This window comes from Chelon labrosus (assembly GCF_963514085.1).
Source record: "Chelon labrosus genome assembly, chromosome: 15".
Taxonomy (NCBI): Eukaryota; Metazoa; Chordata; class Actinopteri; order Mugiliformes; family Mugilidae; genus Chelon; species Chelon labrosus.
Genome location: NC_140348.1, coordinates 11,409,859 through 11,427,510, shown reverse-complemented (window position 1 = coordinate 11,427,510; position 17,652 = coordinate 11,409,859). Strand labels below are relative to the sequence as shown.

The 17,652-nt window shown below is 42.2% G+C and overlaps 1 protein-coding gene across 1 annotated transcript; it reads left to right on the top strand.

Moving 5' to 3' along the window:
• Positions 1-1,879: 1,879 nt before the first annotated feature.
• On the top strand, positions 1,880-9,541 carry ubac2 (UBA domain containing 2). The gene is made up of 10 exons (XM_084561695.1): positions 1,880-2,006; positions 2,433-2,557; positions 3,693-3,812; positions 3,929-4,035; positions 4,903-5,026; positions 5,420-5,467; positions 6,237-6,345; positions 7,100-7,242; positions 7,401-7,547; positions 7,922-9,541. The coding sequence occupies exons 1-10, from the start codon at positions 1,976-1,978 to the stop codon at positions 8,027-8,029; spliced, it is 1,062 nt and encodes a 353-aa protein (XP_084417821.1). The 5' UTR covers positions 1,880-1,975; the 3' UTR covers positions 8,030-9,541.
• The last annotated feature ends 8,111 nt before the right edge of the window (positions 9,542-17,652 follow it).

Sequence of the window (17,652 nt, the reverse complement as noted above, 5' to 3'; positions counted from 1 at the left end):
GTGTGTGTGCCCGTGTCCGCATGTGTGCGCTGCACAACAGACCAGCAAACCATCTGCTCATCTCCTCTTAATGAACAAAGCAAACAGCAGGAGTCAAGGCTGTCTCCAAATCTGGAGTCTCTTTATTGGTAAGCACACACAAACACACACATACACACATCTCTGCGCTGTTTAATCTGATTATCTTTGATTGAGAACAGGGGCAAAGCAACCTTTTTAGACCTCGCTCCTACATCAGTGACAGAGAAGGTCTGAAACACAATTAGCAAGCTGTTACTGAGCTCTGCTTTGCAGTCACATCTGACCACAGGCAGCCAAATAGACCTAATGGGTGGGAACTAACCAATGGGAACTAACACTACTGCATCTGTGGATGATGGGCAAATGCAACACTATTAGACAGCTGTTGGCCATATCTTTTCAAATGTACTTGGGTGTAACATGGATCAACTGGCTCAGGAGCAGTCACAGCCAGGCATGAAGGTATACTGTTAGATGAGAATAAAACTGGCAGCTACTGGACTATAAAACAAAGCAGGGCCTCTGCAAAGGAAGTCTGGACCTTGACAAGATATGACACCGTGCACACGAGGCCAGAGGACCATAAGAAAAAGTCATTAATCTGGACTTTGTGTAGCCACATCCTGCTCACGGCCCCGCAGAACACTGCTACCACTCTGTCAAAGAGCTGACCACACGGCTTCGAGACGTGAAACATTTCCTGTGCCGCTTGTATGCATTCCCACCCAATAAATGCATATCACCTAGTGAGCAAGTGGTCATAGATAACAAGGCTAAAGATCAAACATGATTAGACCTTTGCTTCAGGGCCTGGGAATGCCCTGTCGGCGGTTCATAAAATAACAGCAGGGTGGCATCGTGGATAAGAAGACCCTCATCGGGAGCTACAGCATCTGCCCTGCTGAAATATTTCAGAGAGGGGTTCTAAATCCCAGCAGCAGGGGTGATGCAGTCCTTAGATCATGGGTGTTCAAATTGTGGGCACACACTTCTTTGAGGTCACTAAGTAGTCTAGAGATGGGGATGCTCAGCTGTGCGGTCGCATTGTGGTGCGGCGTAGTGGGACCACGACCTGTCATAAAATATCTTTATAGCTCCTGAGTGGTGTTAGTTTTTGTGGCCCAAATAAACCACATCTAGCGTCTCATTAAAATCAGAATCAGATTTATTCGCCCAATGTGTGTGCACATACATACGAGGGATTTAACTCCAGTTATACGTTGCTCTCAGCATACTTGTATAGGGCATAGGTGTGATGGATAAAGAAAATGATTTAAATAATAAATACAATATACAGCTTTATGAGTAGATGTGAGCAAGATAAATAATCACATATCTACAGTATCTCTCTCTCTTTCTCTGCTATATATACATATATATATTTATATATATATATATATATATAATGAAAAGGATTTGTGTATTTGAAGTATTATATATTATATGTATATTACATGTAAATATAATCTACAGTAAATCGTATATATCATTATTTTACTGGGACTTTGCTTGTTTGTTATATTTTGTGTCTGTTTTATTTAATTTGCTGCTTTGCTTTAAAATAATGCTCTATTAGTATTAGTTGTAGTAGTTTATTATTCATACTGTTTATTATTCAAACTTGTATTCCAGTTTTGTTTTTATCTCTTTAGTACTTTGTAGGTACTTCTTTTCTGTAGAATTTAAGTTTATCTATGAAAAATGTCTGTGTAGCGTCCTCTCGTCCTAAACACAGACCAACAGCGCCCCCGTCAGGTCAGTTGTCTGCTAACATGCGAAAGAACACTTTTAGGCCTTGTCGGGCTTCCGTAGCGAATCGCTTCCCCCACTGTTTCTTTCTCAACAGTCACAGCATGGATCCTCTTTCCAACTTTATTTCGATGTTTTAGTGTTGGTTCGGGGTTGTCTTGGGATTAACGGTATTCATCGGGACTTCGTGACTCACCTAGACACGATGTTTACCACCACCGGCTCTCGGGGCCTCTGTAAGTAGCCCGGATCCACAGTTAAACCACAGCGGGGCTGTCGCAGTCCTTTAACAGCTTCTCCTGTCAGTTTCAACGGCGGACACTTAGCTTAGCTAACTGACGTTAGCATTGCGCTGTCATTCATTTACTCGAAGCAGCTGCTCGGAGTTAAACGTGCTTTTTGTTAATTAACAGTCGGTGTTATCCTTTTCCATTCAGCCAAGGATTCATTAGAAGTCTAAATGTTAAAATAATATGAATATTCAGGTTTTTTTTCATTACTGTTGAGGCTATGTACCTGCCCCGCCTCTGTAAACAAACGACCCCTTCTAGCTGGTCCTTTAGCTCCTGCTGTACCTGTAAAAGAAAATCAACAATAGCAGAGCCGGCTGCTGAAGAAGGTGACTGTAAACTGTTGTGTATGTGTTTTTTTTTTTTCCACAGACAAGGCTCCTCTTTCTAAAAGCCTCCTGCTGGTTCTCAATGGGCTGACTGTGATGCTCACCCTGCTGCCACAGTACCAGGAACTGTTCGTATACAACCTGCGGGCGGTCACACAGCAGCAGCAGGTACGTGTCTACCACCTGAGTCAGAGAGGAGGAAGGCCTTAAACCAACACACAGTATCATCAGACAGTGTGGATGTGTCCCCCTGTGCTATTTTCTTCTACTTTGTCATTTTCTACCAGGTTTCCTGCTATGAATAATACTCCCACTTTTCGTCTTCACCAACAAATGGAGTTGTCAGAACCAGAACACTTTATTAATCCAACATTGTTTGGTTGCAGTTGCTCCCATAAAGACACAGTTGCAAGGAGTTTGACGGCCACAGGCGGGAATGACCTCCTGTGGCGTTCTGTGGTGCGACTTGTCCAGGATGGTCTTCACTTTTGTTAACATCCTCCTCTCTGACACTGTGGTCAGAGCAGCTCCACTCCTACTTGTCTTTGCGGATCAGTTTGTTGAGTCTGTTGTTGAGCGTCTGCCACTCCCAGCCTGCTGCCCCAGCACGCAGCGGCATACAGGAGGGCACTGGCCACCACACACTCATCAGACATCCTCAGCATTGTCTGGCAGATGTCGAAGGACCTCAGTCTCCTCAGAAAATAGAGTCGGCTCTGACCATTCCTGTAGAGTCCCCTCAGCGTACTTCGACCAGTCCAGTTTTTCGTCCATGTGCACTCCCAGATACTTATGATCACCTTCTAAGCTATGTAATCAGACACATTAACAGGATAACAGGGAAAATCACTGCTGTGTATTTTAAAATCCGTAAGTGAAAGTGCAAGAGTCCTGGATAAGCAGCTCTGAGCAAACATAGAGTATCCTGGAAAAGGGCTTCATTGTCTTTATATGCTTTTCCCCCCTTTTCCCCTGTTTAAAGGGTCATATTTAACATTCACCTTAACTGAATCCAGGGATAGGATACAAGGCAAAATGTATTCATGCAAACTTGATATTTACATTGGAGTTATATCTAATTGCTGTTGCCTTGACTTGAGAGCATAAGCTGGTCAAAGCATAGGTTGAGGAATGAGTTAAAAGGCCGACGACCAGGAGAGAGCATATGACAGGAAAGAGATGAAATTTGACATTACCTTAGTTTTCAGAAAATGCATTATTACTCAAAGCTATAATGTTGTCGATGTTCCCTTGTGCTTTAGGTCTGTGTGTGTGTGTAACTCTGCTCTCCCTTGTTTTGTAGTTGTGGAGGTTGTTGTGCGGCAGGCTGGTCTGTCTAGACGTGAAGGACGCCTTCTGCAGCAGCCTGCTCATTTACAACTTTCGAATCTTCGAGAGGAGGTTTGGCACCAGGAAGTTTGCTGTAAGTACATAAACCACTGATAGAGGAACACATATACAGAACGTTCACAAACGTGCAGGATGGATGAGAATGTTTTTAATAAAATGTTTAAAGATGTGCTTTCTTCATACTTCCAGTCCTTCCTGTTGGCCACTTGGTGTCTCTCTGCCCTGATGGATTTCCTATTAGCCCAGGTTTTCCAGTATTTATTTGACTATGAGGTGGAGGAACTTCCTGCTGGACTGTGAGTAGCATGCATCTCTGAAAGTAGACAAAGTAGATCTCATTATTTGAAACTTTAGCCACATTTAATATGAATATCTAACATTGTAACGTTATACTGAACATCAGTCAGCCTCAACATTAAAACCACTGCACTGTGAACTGAATAACATTGATAATCTGTACAATTCAATGTTCTGTTGGGAAACATTTGGACCTGGCATTCATGTGGATGTTACTTAGACACTTACCTCCCACCTAAACATTCTTGGAAGCACCACCACCCCATAGCAACGGTACGCAGCAGCCACCCCCAGCGGGACAATGCAGCCTGGTACACCACAAAAACTGGAACAGCTCAGACAACATGAAAAATGCCCTTCAAACTCCCCCGATCCTAAATTGATTGAGTATCTTTTGTGATGTGCTGGGAAAGCCCAACCCACAGAGACCCTTTCCACCAACCCATAGGACCCAAAGGCTGCCACTGCCAACGTCCTGGTGTTAGATACTGCAAGAAACCCTCAGAAGCCCCATGTCTGTACCCTTATGAGTCAAACAGTTTTGGAAGCACAAGAAAGACATGTACAATATGAAGCAGGTGGTTCTAATGTTGTGGCTCATCAGTGTATATATACGGTATACTGAATGCCAGAAAAGCATAATTGCATAATTTAATTTTTCCCACCACATGTCACCATTTTGAATTTGGGTATGTGGTTTCAGATTGGACTGTGAGAGCAGCACACAATCCATCTCCACAAAAGGAGGGAAATAAAATGCCTTAACAGACTTAGTCAAATGATTATTAAATGTTTGTTTAACGTCTGTCTGTGTCTCTTCTCTTGTCCTCTCTGTCCTCTTGACTTTTGCCTTTCCCCTCACACAGGCTCGCTCCAGTCTTCTCTCTGTTTGTGCCTTTCTACCTGTCGATCCCGAGGATGCCAGTCACCCAGGTACTGGGCCACATCAACATCACCAACAAGTCTCTGGTCTACATAGTAGGCTTGCAGGTAAGCCCATGTTCTGTTTGTACAGCGTCAAATTCTGCCTTCATATATTTTGTTTTTCCTCATTCAAAAAAAAAATGATGTGAAAGTGAAACTAAGATTAAAATGCTCAGATTTCTCTGCTGGCGAAAGCTAAACTCCTTTTCTATGTTGAATTGGCTTACAAGATTTATTTACATTACATCTTGGCTAATTAGGTCATCTTGGATTCATGGTCCCAATTTCCTAACTTTATTAATTAGAAAATATTGCCTTAATTAAAAATATATGAGAGATATGTTTAATGTGATCCAAGGAGAAGATTTACTAAGCTGCAGTGTCGCAGCATAAAGTCGAGATTTCCGTTCTTCAAAACCGTCTAAGTTGTTTGACATTTTTCATCCTTCTGTGTTGCAGCTGTTGACTTCCAGTCCCTTCATGTGGCTCCTTGCACTCAGTGGACTGGTGAGTAGATAAATGGCTCTCGTCTTTTACTGTGTATTTGAGAGGTGTACCGTCATTTGAAACTGTAAGAAGTGATTTATGAACAGAAGAAGGCACATGTGTGTTTGTGGAGAGCCTTGGGGCTCGGTACACAGCCCATGTGTAAGGCAGAGAATCAAAACACTGTGCTGAATGGAGCTAAAAATACATGATATTAAACAATCAGCTGGTCAATGGACTTATTTTATTTTATAGATGAAGCAGTTAATAGAAGATTTAAGATTATTAACTAAAATCATTTTTAATTGCATCCCTGCTTATACCTGTTTTAATAAAAGTGAATATATGAAGATTAAGGATTAATATTGACAAGGTTTTATTGATGCCAGCACTTTTGTTGATTCTGTTTATCAAAGTTTAATTTGTTTGTCAGTTTCCTCACTGATTCCTTTACTATTTTGTGCGGCTGGGAGCTGATGGGCGAGTTGAGTTGGTTGTCGTCTGAGAGCCAGCTATAGCTATCTGTCATGAGAGAACATTCGATTTGATTTTGTTTTTTTGTAGTAGAAAAAATCTGCCAAACCTGCCTGCATGACACTAACATTATATGGCAAGATATTAAAAATCTGTGCAGGACTTGCTGGGTTAAGAAGCAGTGTCACCTAATGCAGCCTAATGAGTCACATACTTGGCGTCCCTGGAATTTAAGACTGTGTTACATGGAAAGATGTTTCTTCATACGGCAAACCTTGTGCTGCATACACATACTTTTTTCAAATGCGCCTTTCAGATCTCCGGCGGGCTGTACCACTCCAATTTTCTCCGGTTGCAGAAGATCCTCTTTGTGCCCGTCTGGGTGTCTCGTATTGGACGATACGTCCTGGAGCCGCTCTTCTCAAGTGAGTCCGTCCGTCTGTTAATGCTCTGCGTGGTGACATGTGTTGCAGCGCCTCTTTGTCTGACTGAATAATAATAGTTGAGGCATTTGAAAATTCATATTTTCTGTTCTTCCTCATTTAAAAAAAAAAAAAGATGTGAAAGTAGAACTGAAATCTGTCTCTGTTGGGGAAACTATTTTTCTATGATGAATTGGCTTATAAGATTTATTTACATTGCAACTTGGCTAGTTAGGTCATCTTGGATTCATGGTCCCAATTCTGTCAATTTATTAATCAGCAAATAGTATATATTATACTCTACTAAAAAGTAGAATCAAAGCATAAAGTAGGGATTTCTGACAAAAAGCATTTGCCTAAAGATGTGCCTTTTTATATTAATGCACATGTTACTTTCGTCTCATAAAACATTTCCTTTAAAGGCTGTTTACATTCAATGATCTGTCTTAAGTAGCTCTTCCCCTCCAGTCCCCAATGTCCTGCCTTGCCATTTTAAGCCTTTCAGCTGAGAAGGAGTACTTATTGCCCTCAAAATAGTCGCTGCTCAACAACTACTCTCCACATTTTGTTCCATAACTGAAATAGAAAACGGCGACACTAATCTAGTCAGGGCACTGCTATGTTTCTGTGTGCAAAAGATAGGATGTCAATGAGGTGAGGTGCCGCAACACATCAATATTCTAGATGAGAATAATTCAGATTATTCATGGATTTCTGTCGTATAATTAATGTGTTATAATCGTATGTGATTGTCAAGGCTCCCAGCCAAGCAGTGAGACGCCTCTGGGGATGGGGGCCACTCTGGACATTCAGAGGCAGCAAAGGATGGACATGCTGGACCAGCAGATGCTACTGGCCCAATACAACGAGGCCCGGAGGAACGCCAGACCACAGCCGCAGGTGCACAGACAGACAGACAGGCAGAGTTAATAGCGAACCGATGCGCAGACTAATACCCTGCGTATGCACACACCCATTGTCACGTGTGCTATCTGTATCGTCTGTATGCATACAGAAAGTATTTGATTCTAATTCTGTGTTTTTGTGTGTGTTTCTAGGGTGGGTTGTTACAGTGGACCAGGCTGTTCCCCTCCCTGAGACAAAGAGGACAGAATCGGCCCCCGGTGCAGCCCCGTCCTCAGGCTCAGACGCAACAGTCCACACAGGCGCCGCTACTGGACAACTCTCCGGTCGCAGAGGAACAGGTGGGTGTTCGCTTGTGTGTTTCTGTGAGAGAAGCAGCTTTGGGGCCGAGGGGTCACAGGTTCGCATCCCTCCATGGCTTAAGTGCCTTGAGCAAGCACCAAACCTGTAATTTGCTCCCCAGCCACATACACAAGTGACAGCCCACTGCTCCGAGTGTACACTCTCCTGTGTGAATGAATGGATGGGTCAAATGCAGAAATAGAATATCCCCATGTGAGATCAATACAGAATAAATGATTATTATTATTAATTCACTCTCTGTGGTCCTTATATGACCTGGATGGCAAATTCCTGTTCTCTAATACTTTATTTTCTACTTTGTGCAGAGCAAATGTGATGCCATCTTAGCAATACCTATCGTTTTATCCCACAGGTTGCACGGTTAGTGGAAATGGGCTTTTCCAGGATTGACGCCCTCGAGGCCCTCAGAGCTTCAAACAACGATATTAACATGGCAACCAACTTCCTTTTGCAACACTGAGGGAAAGAGCTCAGTGAGGAACAAACGGAGGTGAAAGAAGACAGAAGGAGAAGGCAGGAGAAGAAGCAACCAAAGAAGAGGAAAGGGCAAAAATGCTGCAGAAAATCAAAAACACTGAATGATGGTGAAGGAAGAAATTTGCACAGCAGTGTCACTGCTCCCCGAAGCAGTGTCCAGCTGACTTGACCTGATCTGAGCTTGATAGCAGGCTGATTAATGAAGAAGTGTGAAGCACAAAGTGAAAGACATTTGCGTCATAGCTATCCGACGGCCGCCGTAGTGTGAAGCAGGCGACAACGCTCGAGGCAGACGAGTTAGACCTCTTCACTCCAAGGAGTGCCCTATGAAAAATATACAGAAAGCAGATAGTTGTTCCTCCCGCTACTGCTGTTCGCTCCTGGAGGAAATAGAAAACGGTTATTTTTTTGAAGCGGAACTGATATTGAAGAATGCAAATCCACTGAGATCCCACAGACCCTCACCATAGCTATGTGAAATACAGTTTTATGTATCCCAGTGTCATACACTGCCACTTCCAAAATGGCTACCACATAACCAGGATTCCAGACCCTGATAACTGGTTAGAGACGATGAGAAAAAACATGCACAAGGTTTTTGAAACAAACTCTCATCTCGTGTGGGATACATTAAAATCCTTTTTGTTGCAGATGCTCAGGCTGTGTTCTTTGTGGAGTTTTTTGCAGCAACAACAAAGGTTGTATTCTCCACGCGGAGGTGCAAGAAGCCACACTCGAAGAATCTCTATATATTCCCAGCTACTTCTTTATATTTGCTATGTTTCATGGAAGTAACGAGACTTAACCCTTTCCTGATTGAGTTGTTTTAACAAAGCGGTTAGGCTGACGGCTGCTGAAGGACTCAAACTGCTCTGGAGCAGATTGTTCCAGCTCATTTTTACCTCTGCGTATACGTCGTTATCGACGGACGAGGCCGTTTGGCAGGTTAGATGCGTTATCTCAGGTTCTGTTAGGTGTCTTCTTCTGTTAATGACGTAACCACATTTCTTAATTTGAGAGGAGAGCCCTAGGAGGAGGTCGCGTTTTACACCCGTTGGTTTTGTTATTACCTGCGTACGCTGCACACACTCCTTATTTATTTCGTCTTAACAGAGTCTCTGCCAGCACATCTGTCTAAACCCTATAGCAAGTCTTAAAAAGTCTGTTGATATTTAATATGCAATATCATTACAAGAGAGGTTTATGAAGACTATGCACTGCATAGTAACTACGTTGTGTATATAAAGACACATGCAAGAGGAGTAATACTGCAGCCAGTGTGTATTGATGTCAAAGACAGAAGCTAGTTTTATATTTTGTGCATAATAATATTGATTATATATGACCACTAAAGTGAGCCTGTCATTTGTTTGTATGTATTTTTGAGAGTGATCTAACAGTACATGGGTGTGATGAGGAAGTTGTTGCATGGACGACTTCCCAGTGAACTGTAACGAATCATATTTGATCTGTGGAATAAATCAGCTTGATTACTGAGTCCTTTTGAATTACTGTGATGACTGCGTTCTTCACTTTTCCATTTAATTGAAATGTTGCTTGATTTTCCTGAATAGAAATTCTTATTTTACTCACTTGGATATGATTCACGGCCTTACGCTAATAATTTATAGATGACTCAATGAGATCAGCCCATCCACAAGTTCACTGTTATTTATACGTGAATCTGTTGCCTGGGAAAATTCTTCCCTACGATTTTCCCACGGAGTCTATTGTTGAGGAAAGAAACTTGGCGTAAAATTGACCCCGTGACACACTTTGAATGACAGCCCCTCCATTGTTCACTGTACATAGTGAAGCTGAACTGTAAAAAGGAGAAGAGTGTACGTGAATACATGCGTACATTTAAATGGAAATATAAATACTCCAGGAAAGTAGACTTTAATTATTTTAGTTCTGGTGTGTGATCACTGGATCAAGGGGGCATCCCAGAACCAAGCCGGCGTTTGAGACCAGTTTGTCGAGTACCCAGCAGTTGAAATGCTGCTGTTTAATAGGAGAAACACCTCAGTAGATGTCTGATTACACAACAAAGTCTCTCAAATTAAAAGAGAAACGTCTATCCAAGTCACATTATATAAATTAATGTATACATTTATATTTAATATTTTTGTTACATTGAATGGCATATTATATTTATTAAGTCATTTATTTTGCTTATTTGCAGATAATTCTATGTTAAAACTACAATTTAGTTTTGTTGTAATGCCCTAATAACTTCACCAAACATCATTTTGTCAGCAGTGAATCCCCTCACTGTTGTGCTACTACTTTTCAACACATGATGGCACCCTGTCAAAAGATAAGGCTGTCCTATGGATTTCTTATAATTAAACAACCTTCTAAGCAATCTGTTGGTTATCTACAATCAGTCTGGTTAGTCTGGCAGAAACCGGTGCGTATGACGTCTAAAACACAAGCTGAATCAAGGGCATCTGGACGTCTTGTTGGGTTTTCTTGAAGACGTTTCGCAGCTCATCGAAGTAGCTTCCTCAGTTTTTTTTGAATGGTGGGAACTTGTTTCTATTTTTTCAATATACCATAGCTGAGAACCTTCACAGTATTTATTTCGCTAAATTTACCCCACCTCTCGGCCGATGACACCTGGGATAGGCTCCGCCACCCTTCACAGGACAAGCGGTTACAGAAGATGAATGAATGAATGTATATTTAATATACATTTTTGCATTTAGTGGCATACTGGTTTACTTATAGTTCTTGCATTCTTAGTTCTTTCTAATAATGACAGTGTTGGTCCTCTACTATCAAAGGGGGTTTAAACTGAATTCTGATACCAATATACTATGAGCCTCCTTATCATTCTTAAAGATTTGTGGTAAAGTAAAGAAATCCCCAGATTTAAAATGAAGATAAATATCTCTCATCCAGTTAGATTTTAGGAAAGCTAAAAAACACAGTATGTGATAAAAGGGAATGTACAGCAGTAATATTGAAAGAGCTAATAATAAAAAAGAGGAATCAACACATGGATGGAGGCCCCATCTGTAACATTTAAGTTTACACTGATATTTTGCATAATAATGTGTGTATTTAAAATAATGCATTAAAAGTAATGATAATCATTTTGACCAATGCATGTTTTTATGGTTGCATAATTCCTGTAACATAACATACCATTCAAATGCAATCTGACGAGATGAGAGGCTGTAACAGATTTGAGAAATACTTTACCAAACATACTTTAATAATCTACAGTATGTTATTGTGGGGGGGAAAAAAAGACCACCTGTTCATGTCAAGCTTCCTCTCCTCACTAGATGGAGACATTGAGTCGGGTCTGGGTTGTTGTTATTGCCAGTTGGTCCTCTGCCACACCCACCCGCTCCCATTATTCCTCAGGGCAGACAGCTCCAGCAGACAGTCTCTCACCAGGGTTGTTTAATATCAATTCAGAAAAACAATTCACATCTCCAAGCCAGAGAATTTGAACATCGCATGCTTCACCAGCTATTCCCTAAAACAAAAAAGGACAAACGCACTATATTTTTCCATCCCCCCCCGTGAAATCCCCCACCGTCACGCGTTTCACCGAAAGGCCTCCTGAGTTCAAGTGACACAGTTTCCCTTCAGCTGATGCTGAAAGCAGCCAAGCGGTGCGACTTTTAATGGCTGCAGAATTGAAAAGCAGCTTAAACCAGAGTGATTGATATCACAGTGTCTTCCTGTGTTTCAGTGTTTAATTAAAGACAATGATTAAAACAAAAAACTTCATTCACAATCAACCTCATTAAAGAAATTCTCTTGAAATGCCTCCTTCGTGCGCAGCATTAATCGCGCCTCATTCGCGGGTAACAGTTTACACGCCTGGATTTAATGGAGGACGCTGTTTTCTTTTCTAATTTTACCACAAAATTAAATTATGTGATGCGATGGGCGTCCGTAAGCGGTGAAACCTCATGTTTCACCTCAAAAAATGTGACGCCTCTGCCTGTGCGTAACCAGGACGATCAGTACCGCTAACAGAATGATGATGTATGGTTTGTTGAGGGGGTTTCTCCTCGTCTGGCAGCAAATCCATTGTCATTTACGCTACGGCCGACTGTGGCCTCGAAGCATCAGCAGTTGTGTTGAACTATTCATCATTTCAGGCAAGCCGTCTGTGACTCTATTAACCAAGGTCTACTGTACTGTATATCATGATATACTGCTGCTGTATGTGAACACAGTTGTGTCTGTGTTGTTTTTGCTCCTGCGCTTCTACGCTCCTGAGAAATGTTGAGGTTGTCAATCATTTAGGGCTGGCCCAGGTTAGGCTAAAGGTTTAGATGTAGAATGCAGAGGTAAATGCCTGCTGGTGCGTTATGCATTTATTTGCATATGGGAGTGAAGGTACACCAGCTGCCGTACAGAGACTGAAAACATGGAGAGACAGCTGGCTCTGTAGGAAGGTAACAAACTACCCCTTGTAGCACCTCTATACTGATTGATGTCAAAGACTGAAAGTGTGGAAAACTACAAAACAAAGCTTGTAAATAACAAGAGGAGTGCTATTTTATTGTGCATATTTTTGTTGTTTCCTGTAAGAACAGGAAGCTAGAGATGCCACGCAAATTCCAAAAAGCGGGATCGGCTTTGATTCGTCGGCTCCCATTGCCCGAGCCGGCACTGCCCACGTCGAATCCAGCCAGCAGGTCAGGAAATTCTTGAGAAGGAATTTTCTTTGAGCAAAAAAATAGTATACGCCCACGAGTGCACGATGACTCATCAGCATTTACCTCTAAAGTAGAGATAAGTTTTAATCCATGCCGGGCCAGACACTGGCGTCTAGATGACCTATACTGCATATAAAATCACTTAAATTTGACCTCGTGAGGACTTTAACATCAGACATCTTATCTATTATTAATGTAAAAATATTGGATTGATGCAGCTTTAAGTTTACCTATAATTTAGCACGATTTCGTACTAAAAGGGAATATCTCCTCAGAAATGTAAAAGTGTTCGGCATGGCTGAAATGCTTGCTGATGGTCTGCTGCTGGTATGCATGTATCACTTCAAACACCCAGAGGCCATGACCAGCTCCAGCACCGTCTCCCGCTATATTCCCTCACCGGCTCTGTTGCCATGGTGAGCACATGCCGTTTTGTGTGGTTGCCATGGGTACCCCGTATTACAGCCCCACCGCCTGCTCTCATCATGTTTCTGCATGATCATTTGTATGCCTCCTGTGCTCCTGACGCTTTTTAAAAAGAAAAAAAAAAGAAAAGCATTAGCAGCACAGGGAAGTGACGGACTGGATGACTCTCTCCCTGTGACTTTGCATGTTTGACAAGACAAATGTCAGCTGAACGAGAGTAATTTAGAACAATGCTGCCTTTTTTTCCTTTCTCACTGGTGAGTCCATCGCTACGGAAGGCAAGAATGCCAAATGCCTCCCACTGATATGGTAATAATATTCAGGCTAGTGAGCGTTGAGATAATGACATCACTTGTTTGCTTGATTCCTCCTAACAATTAGAGGCTGTCCATGTGTCTCCGCACTGACTGGGTATTGTAAATGTACGGCATGTGTCCCCGCATGCGTGTCTGAGATCACTGTGCGCCAAGTGTGGGAACGTTTAGATTGCATTCTTAGGGCAGAGAGCGAACGGCAAAGGCCACTGATGTTTTCCTCCAGTCATTTATCCAGGAACTTCATACTTAATGGGGCACAACAGTGTACCTGCCTTTAGGGCACTCTGAGGCTTGGCATTTCACTTCCACTGCGTACCGGCTCCTGTGTGCCACTTATAGTCTGTTTAGTCTGTGCTTGCTTCGGTAACGTCAAAGGCAGAGCAATTTTCTTTAATCATTAGGGCTTGGCTTGGTTCACTTCAGGATTTGTGGTTTTGTTCAACCTGTTTTTCATCTTCCAGCCATAATGACAGTTTGTGGATGTTTTTTTTCCCCCTCCTTCTGTTCTTTCTCTTTTGTTTGTCTCTCGCTGGATCTTCACCTGGGCCTGCCTAATTATAAGGAACCCACAACCCCCAGTATGTAACAGTCGTCTCGCAAAACAACAAGCCTCTAAAAAAAGTCAGGAAACACGGTGAAGGAGTCACACACGTAGCTAAACTCATGTCTACAAATTACGAAAGCTCTGGGAGTGGTTGTCCTTGTAATATTAAACTCACATAAACACCATGTTGATGTTATGACAAAGACATGATTGCTAGCTCTGTCTGTGCTGTTTGTGTGACAGAGGGAAGATGCATTTGAGGCAAAGAAACTCTGGTTAAAAATATTTGGAAAAACTCATCAAGTCTGTCTGAAAAAAACTTGTCGTCGGTCCAACAATGTGTCGCCTAAAAATTATGGCCCTTGACACTCCTGCAACGTTCCCTCCTTTTCTCTCCGTTTCCTGCTCACAGACGAGATTGTGACACACCACAGACGCTGTCAGCGAAACTCACATGTGCAGAACGTCTACAGGAGTAGAAACAACCTTTGTCGCTCTCTTTCTCCTCATCCATTAACCGTACCTCGCTCTCTCTTTGCCCCTGCACAGCACTCAGTACACTGCCAGGAATCTCTCCGCGTCCTCTGACCTTTAATACGGTTCACTTCCTCTGTAATTGTACACACACAAGGTATGGCATGAACGCCCGCTTCGTGCGATGCTGCGTTTATTTTTATGCATCTGTGTAAGCGTGCTTGTGCGCTCGTCTATAAATGTGATGAACACAAAGTACCAATTCAGAGCCCTAGTTAAGGTGAGGGTGTTAAGCTGGTGAAAGCTTTCTCTTCCGCTGCCCCTCCGAGTGAACTCTGCACGCATACACAAACACTCCGGCAGATCCATTACATCCGGGCTAAAACTGACTCCACTAGACACTTCCGACATTGTCCTGACAGTGGAAGCGTCCAGCTGTTGGAGCATTTATCACTGAGGCTTAGGAGCTGATTCTGGTTGTCTTTCTGCACCACTGACACACAGCAGGAAGACGTTTCCTTGACTCGACAACCATAAGGGAGGCCTTTTCTGCAGACCCATCTTCCTTCTCTCGCCTGTGCTTTCTGCCTGCTCATGATCTTGCCCTGCTTGTTTTTGTGCCCCATCAGTCTTTCTAAGTAATGTTAATTGGCCCTCCTGTTTGTAAAATTCATGCAGTCACCATCGTATTTCAGCCACTCCCGTCTCTGAGCTACTTCAGCGGTCAGCACACACGGCTTTCAATTAGAGAAATTGATCTTAAATAAAGGGGGTTGTTCTTAAAATTGCCCATGTTGTGGTACTGGAAGGGGAATAAAGGCGTGTGGTGAAGCTAATGCTAAAAATACAAGACAGATTAGTGTCCAAATTCAAACACATTTCAGGTTATTCACATGAAACAGATGTTACTACAAAGTAGAATATGTACAACAGTGATATCTGATTCTGGTATCTCTCCTATAAGACATAAGCAATGATTTTACTGTGATGATCATAGTCATAGGTCCTGCAGGTGGACGCTGGAGTGGCAGTAAGACGGTGAAATGATATCTAAAACAAGAAAGCAACACACTCATAGATATAATAAAGCAAAACATATATGAAAAACCTAAATGGTGACCCAGACAATGCTTCCTTATTCAGTGTGTGACCCCCCTGTACAGGATGTGTTGCAGGATGAAGAGTCGTGCGTCATACAACATGTAAATTGCAATGTGTATTTGGTCCGATTCCCTACGAGTATGGGTTAAAAACAGTGGCTTTACCTTTTGATTAGAGGTTCCAGCATAGCTGTTTACATGGACACTATATAAAATAATCTAATGAAAGATACATGTGTTTATATGTCAGTAGAGCATCAAATCTTCCCGAAAATATAACAGAAGAAGGAACAGTAGTTTCTCCCAACTTTATTGACAACATAGAATTAATTTATTAGAAGAATACACGAATCAGTATCTGTAGGTCTCCCTTGTGCATCCAAAAACAGTTGTGACTCATCAGAGGATAGACATGGGCCTTCTGAGGGTGTCCTGTGGTGTCTGGCAACTGAACGTTGTGGCTGATTGGTGTAGAAGTAGCCCTTATTTTAAAACCATCACTGCTAGAACCAGTCTCTTCATTTTTAACTGTGAGTGAGTACCATTCTCACGGCTCATAAACCCACGCTATATGGGGCAAATTTGCAGAAATTTCAAGTTCAATTAATGCAGAAACAATTGTATTAAGTGTCAAAAATATTTTGCTACTGAACAGATTATCAAAAGGTTTATACCACCCCTGTCAATAGTTGCATCCGATGGGGCTAGTCTGTTCTGATTGAAGTGGTTAGATTCAGGTTGGGTTAATATTCTGATTACTGTTGGAATACTGGTATCAATGTAAACAGAACAAATTATAAAAAGTGACATTTTCTTTAATGAGATGTCCAAAAGGCAAGCTAAAAAATGACTCAGACGTCATAGAACATGTCAAGTTCATTTGGTTGAGCAGTGAAAATGCAATGTTCCTGTTATGTTAATAAAATAAAACTACACAGTTGTTTAATTGTATTGCAGGCCAATCAGTAAAACCAATTAAAGAATATTCAATCACTGCCTTATATGTGCACTCTTCTGTTTTTGCATTAATGAGCGGAAATTACATTTAATGTGCCAGAAAATGAACAGTGAGCAAAACCCACCACCAGATCAAATTCATATTCTTCAGTTATGCATGAATGAAGGGTGTAGTGTTGGGAACACTCAAAAAGCACAGAAAGACGGTGGCACCTGTACCACATGAATACTACCTTGATGGTAACATAATGCAAATTCTATTTTTGGTTGTGCACGCAGGAATGGTCGGGCACTTTGATCACCTCAGTGTTAGGAAGAAGATAACACAGAGCTCACAGTGTTCTTTCAGTCATGTTTAAACACAAAGAGACCCCCCTCCCCTTCCCTTTTTAGTCTGTGCTGATTCACAACGGTCTGGAGCCAGCCAGCTCTGGAAGCTTGTCTCCATGGAGACAAGGGTGGGAAGGAGAGTGATGATGTTGCTGGCAGAACAGCAGTCCCGAATCAGCCATGTGGTTCAGAGTGTGTGTGTTTGTGTGGGTATACAGGAGACAAGATTATATTTCCCTTCCTCAAAAGAAGAGTAATTTGGTCGTCTAGCACTGCACACGAGGCGGCTTTTTATTCAGCCACGGGATCATACGTGACATGTCACATTCAAGTAGGAGGACGAACAGCTCGTACTGATAGGCAATGCCATGCTCAACGTTGATTGATGGGACAGGCTGTGACAGGCAGAGAGTGAAACCAATTTCTTGAGACATCCATATTCTCAGATATTCAGATTGTAGGTAGCGGCGCAGAGAAAAGCCACATCACCAGACTCTCAAACTGAGATGTCAAAATAAGTGTTTACGCCACATCTTTCATCTCCTTTGAAAGAGGGGAGGCGCCTGTCAGGTACAAAACACAACATGTACCCAGGGCTTGATTTCAGGGGAACTAAATGGTATGACGACATTGGCATCTGGTTTTAGACTTAATTGTAGTGCGGAGACTCTTTCCGTTTATATCAGAGACAAGCTGCAGGAAGATGGAGACTGTGTGGCACACTTTGATTTGATTCAGAAGGGTGGAGAAAACTGTCAGAGAATGAG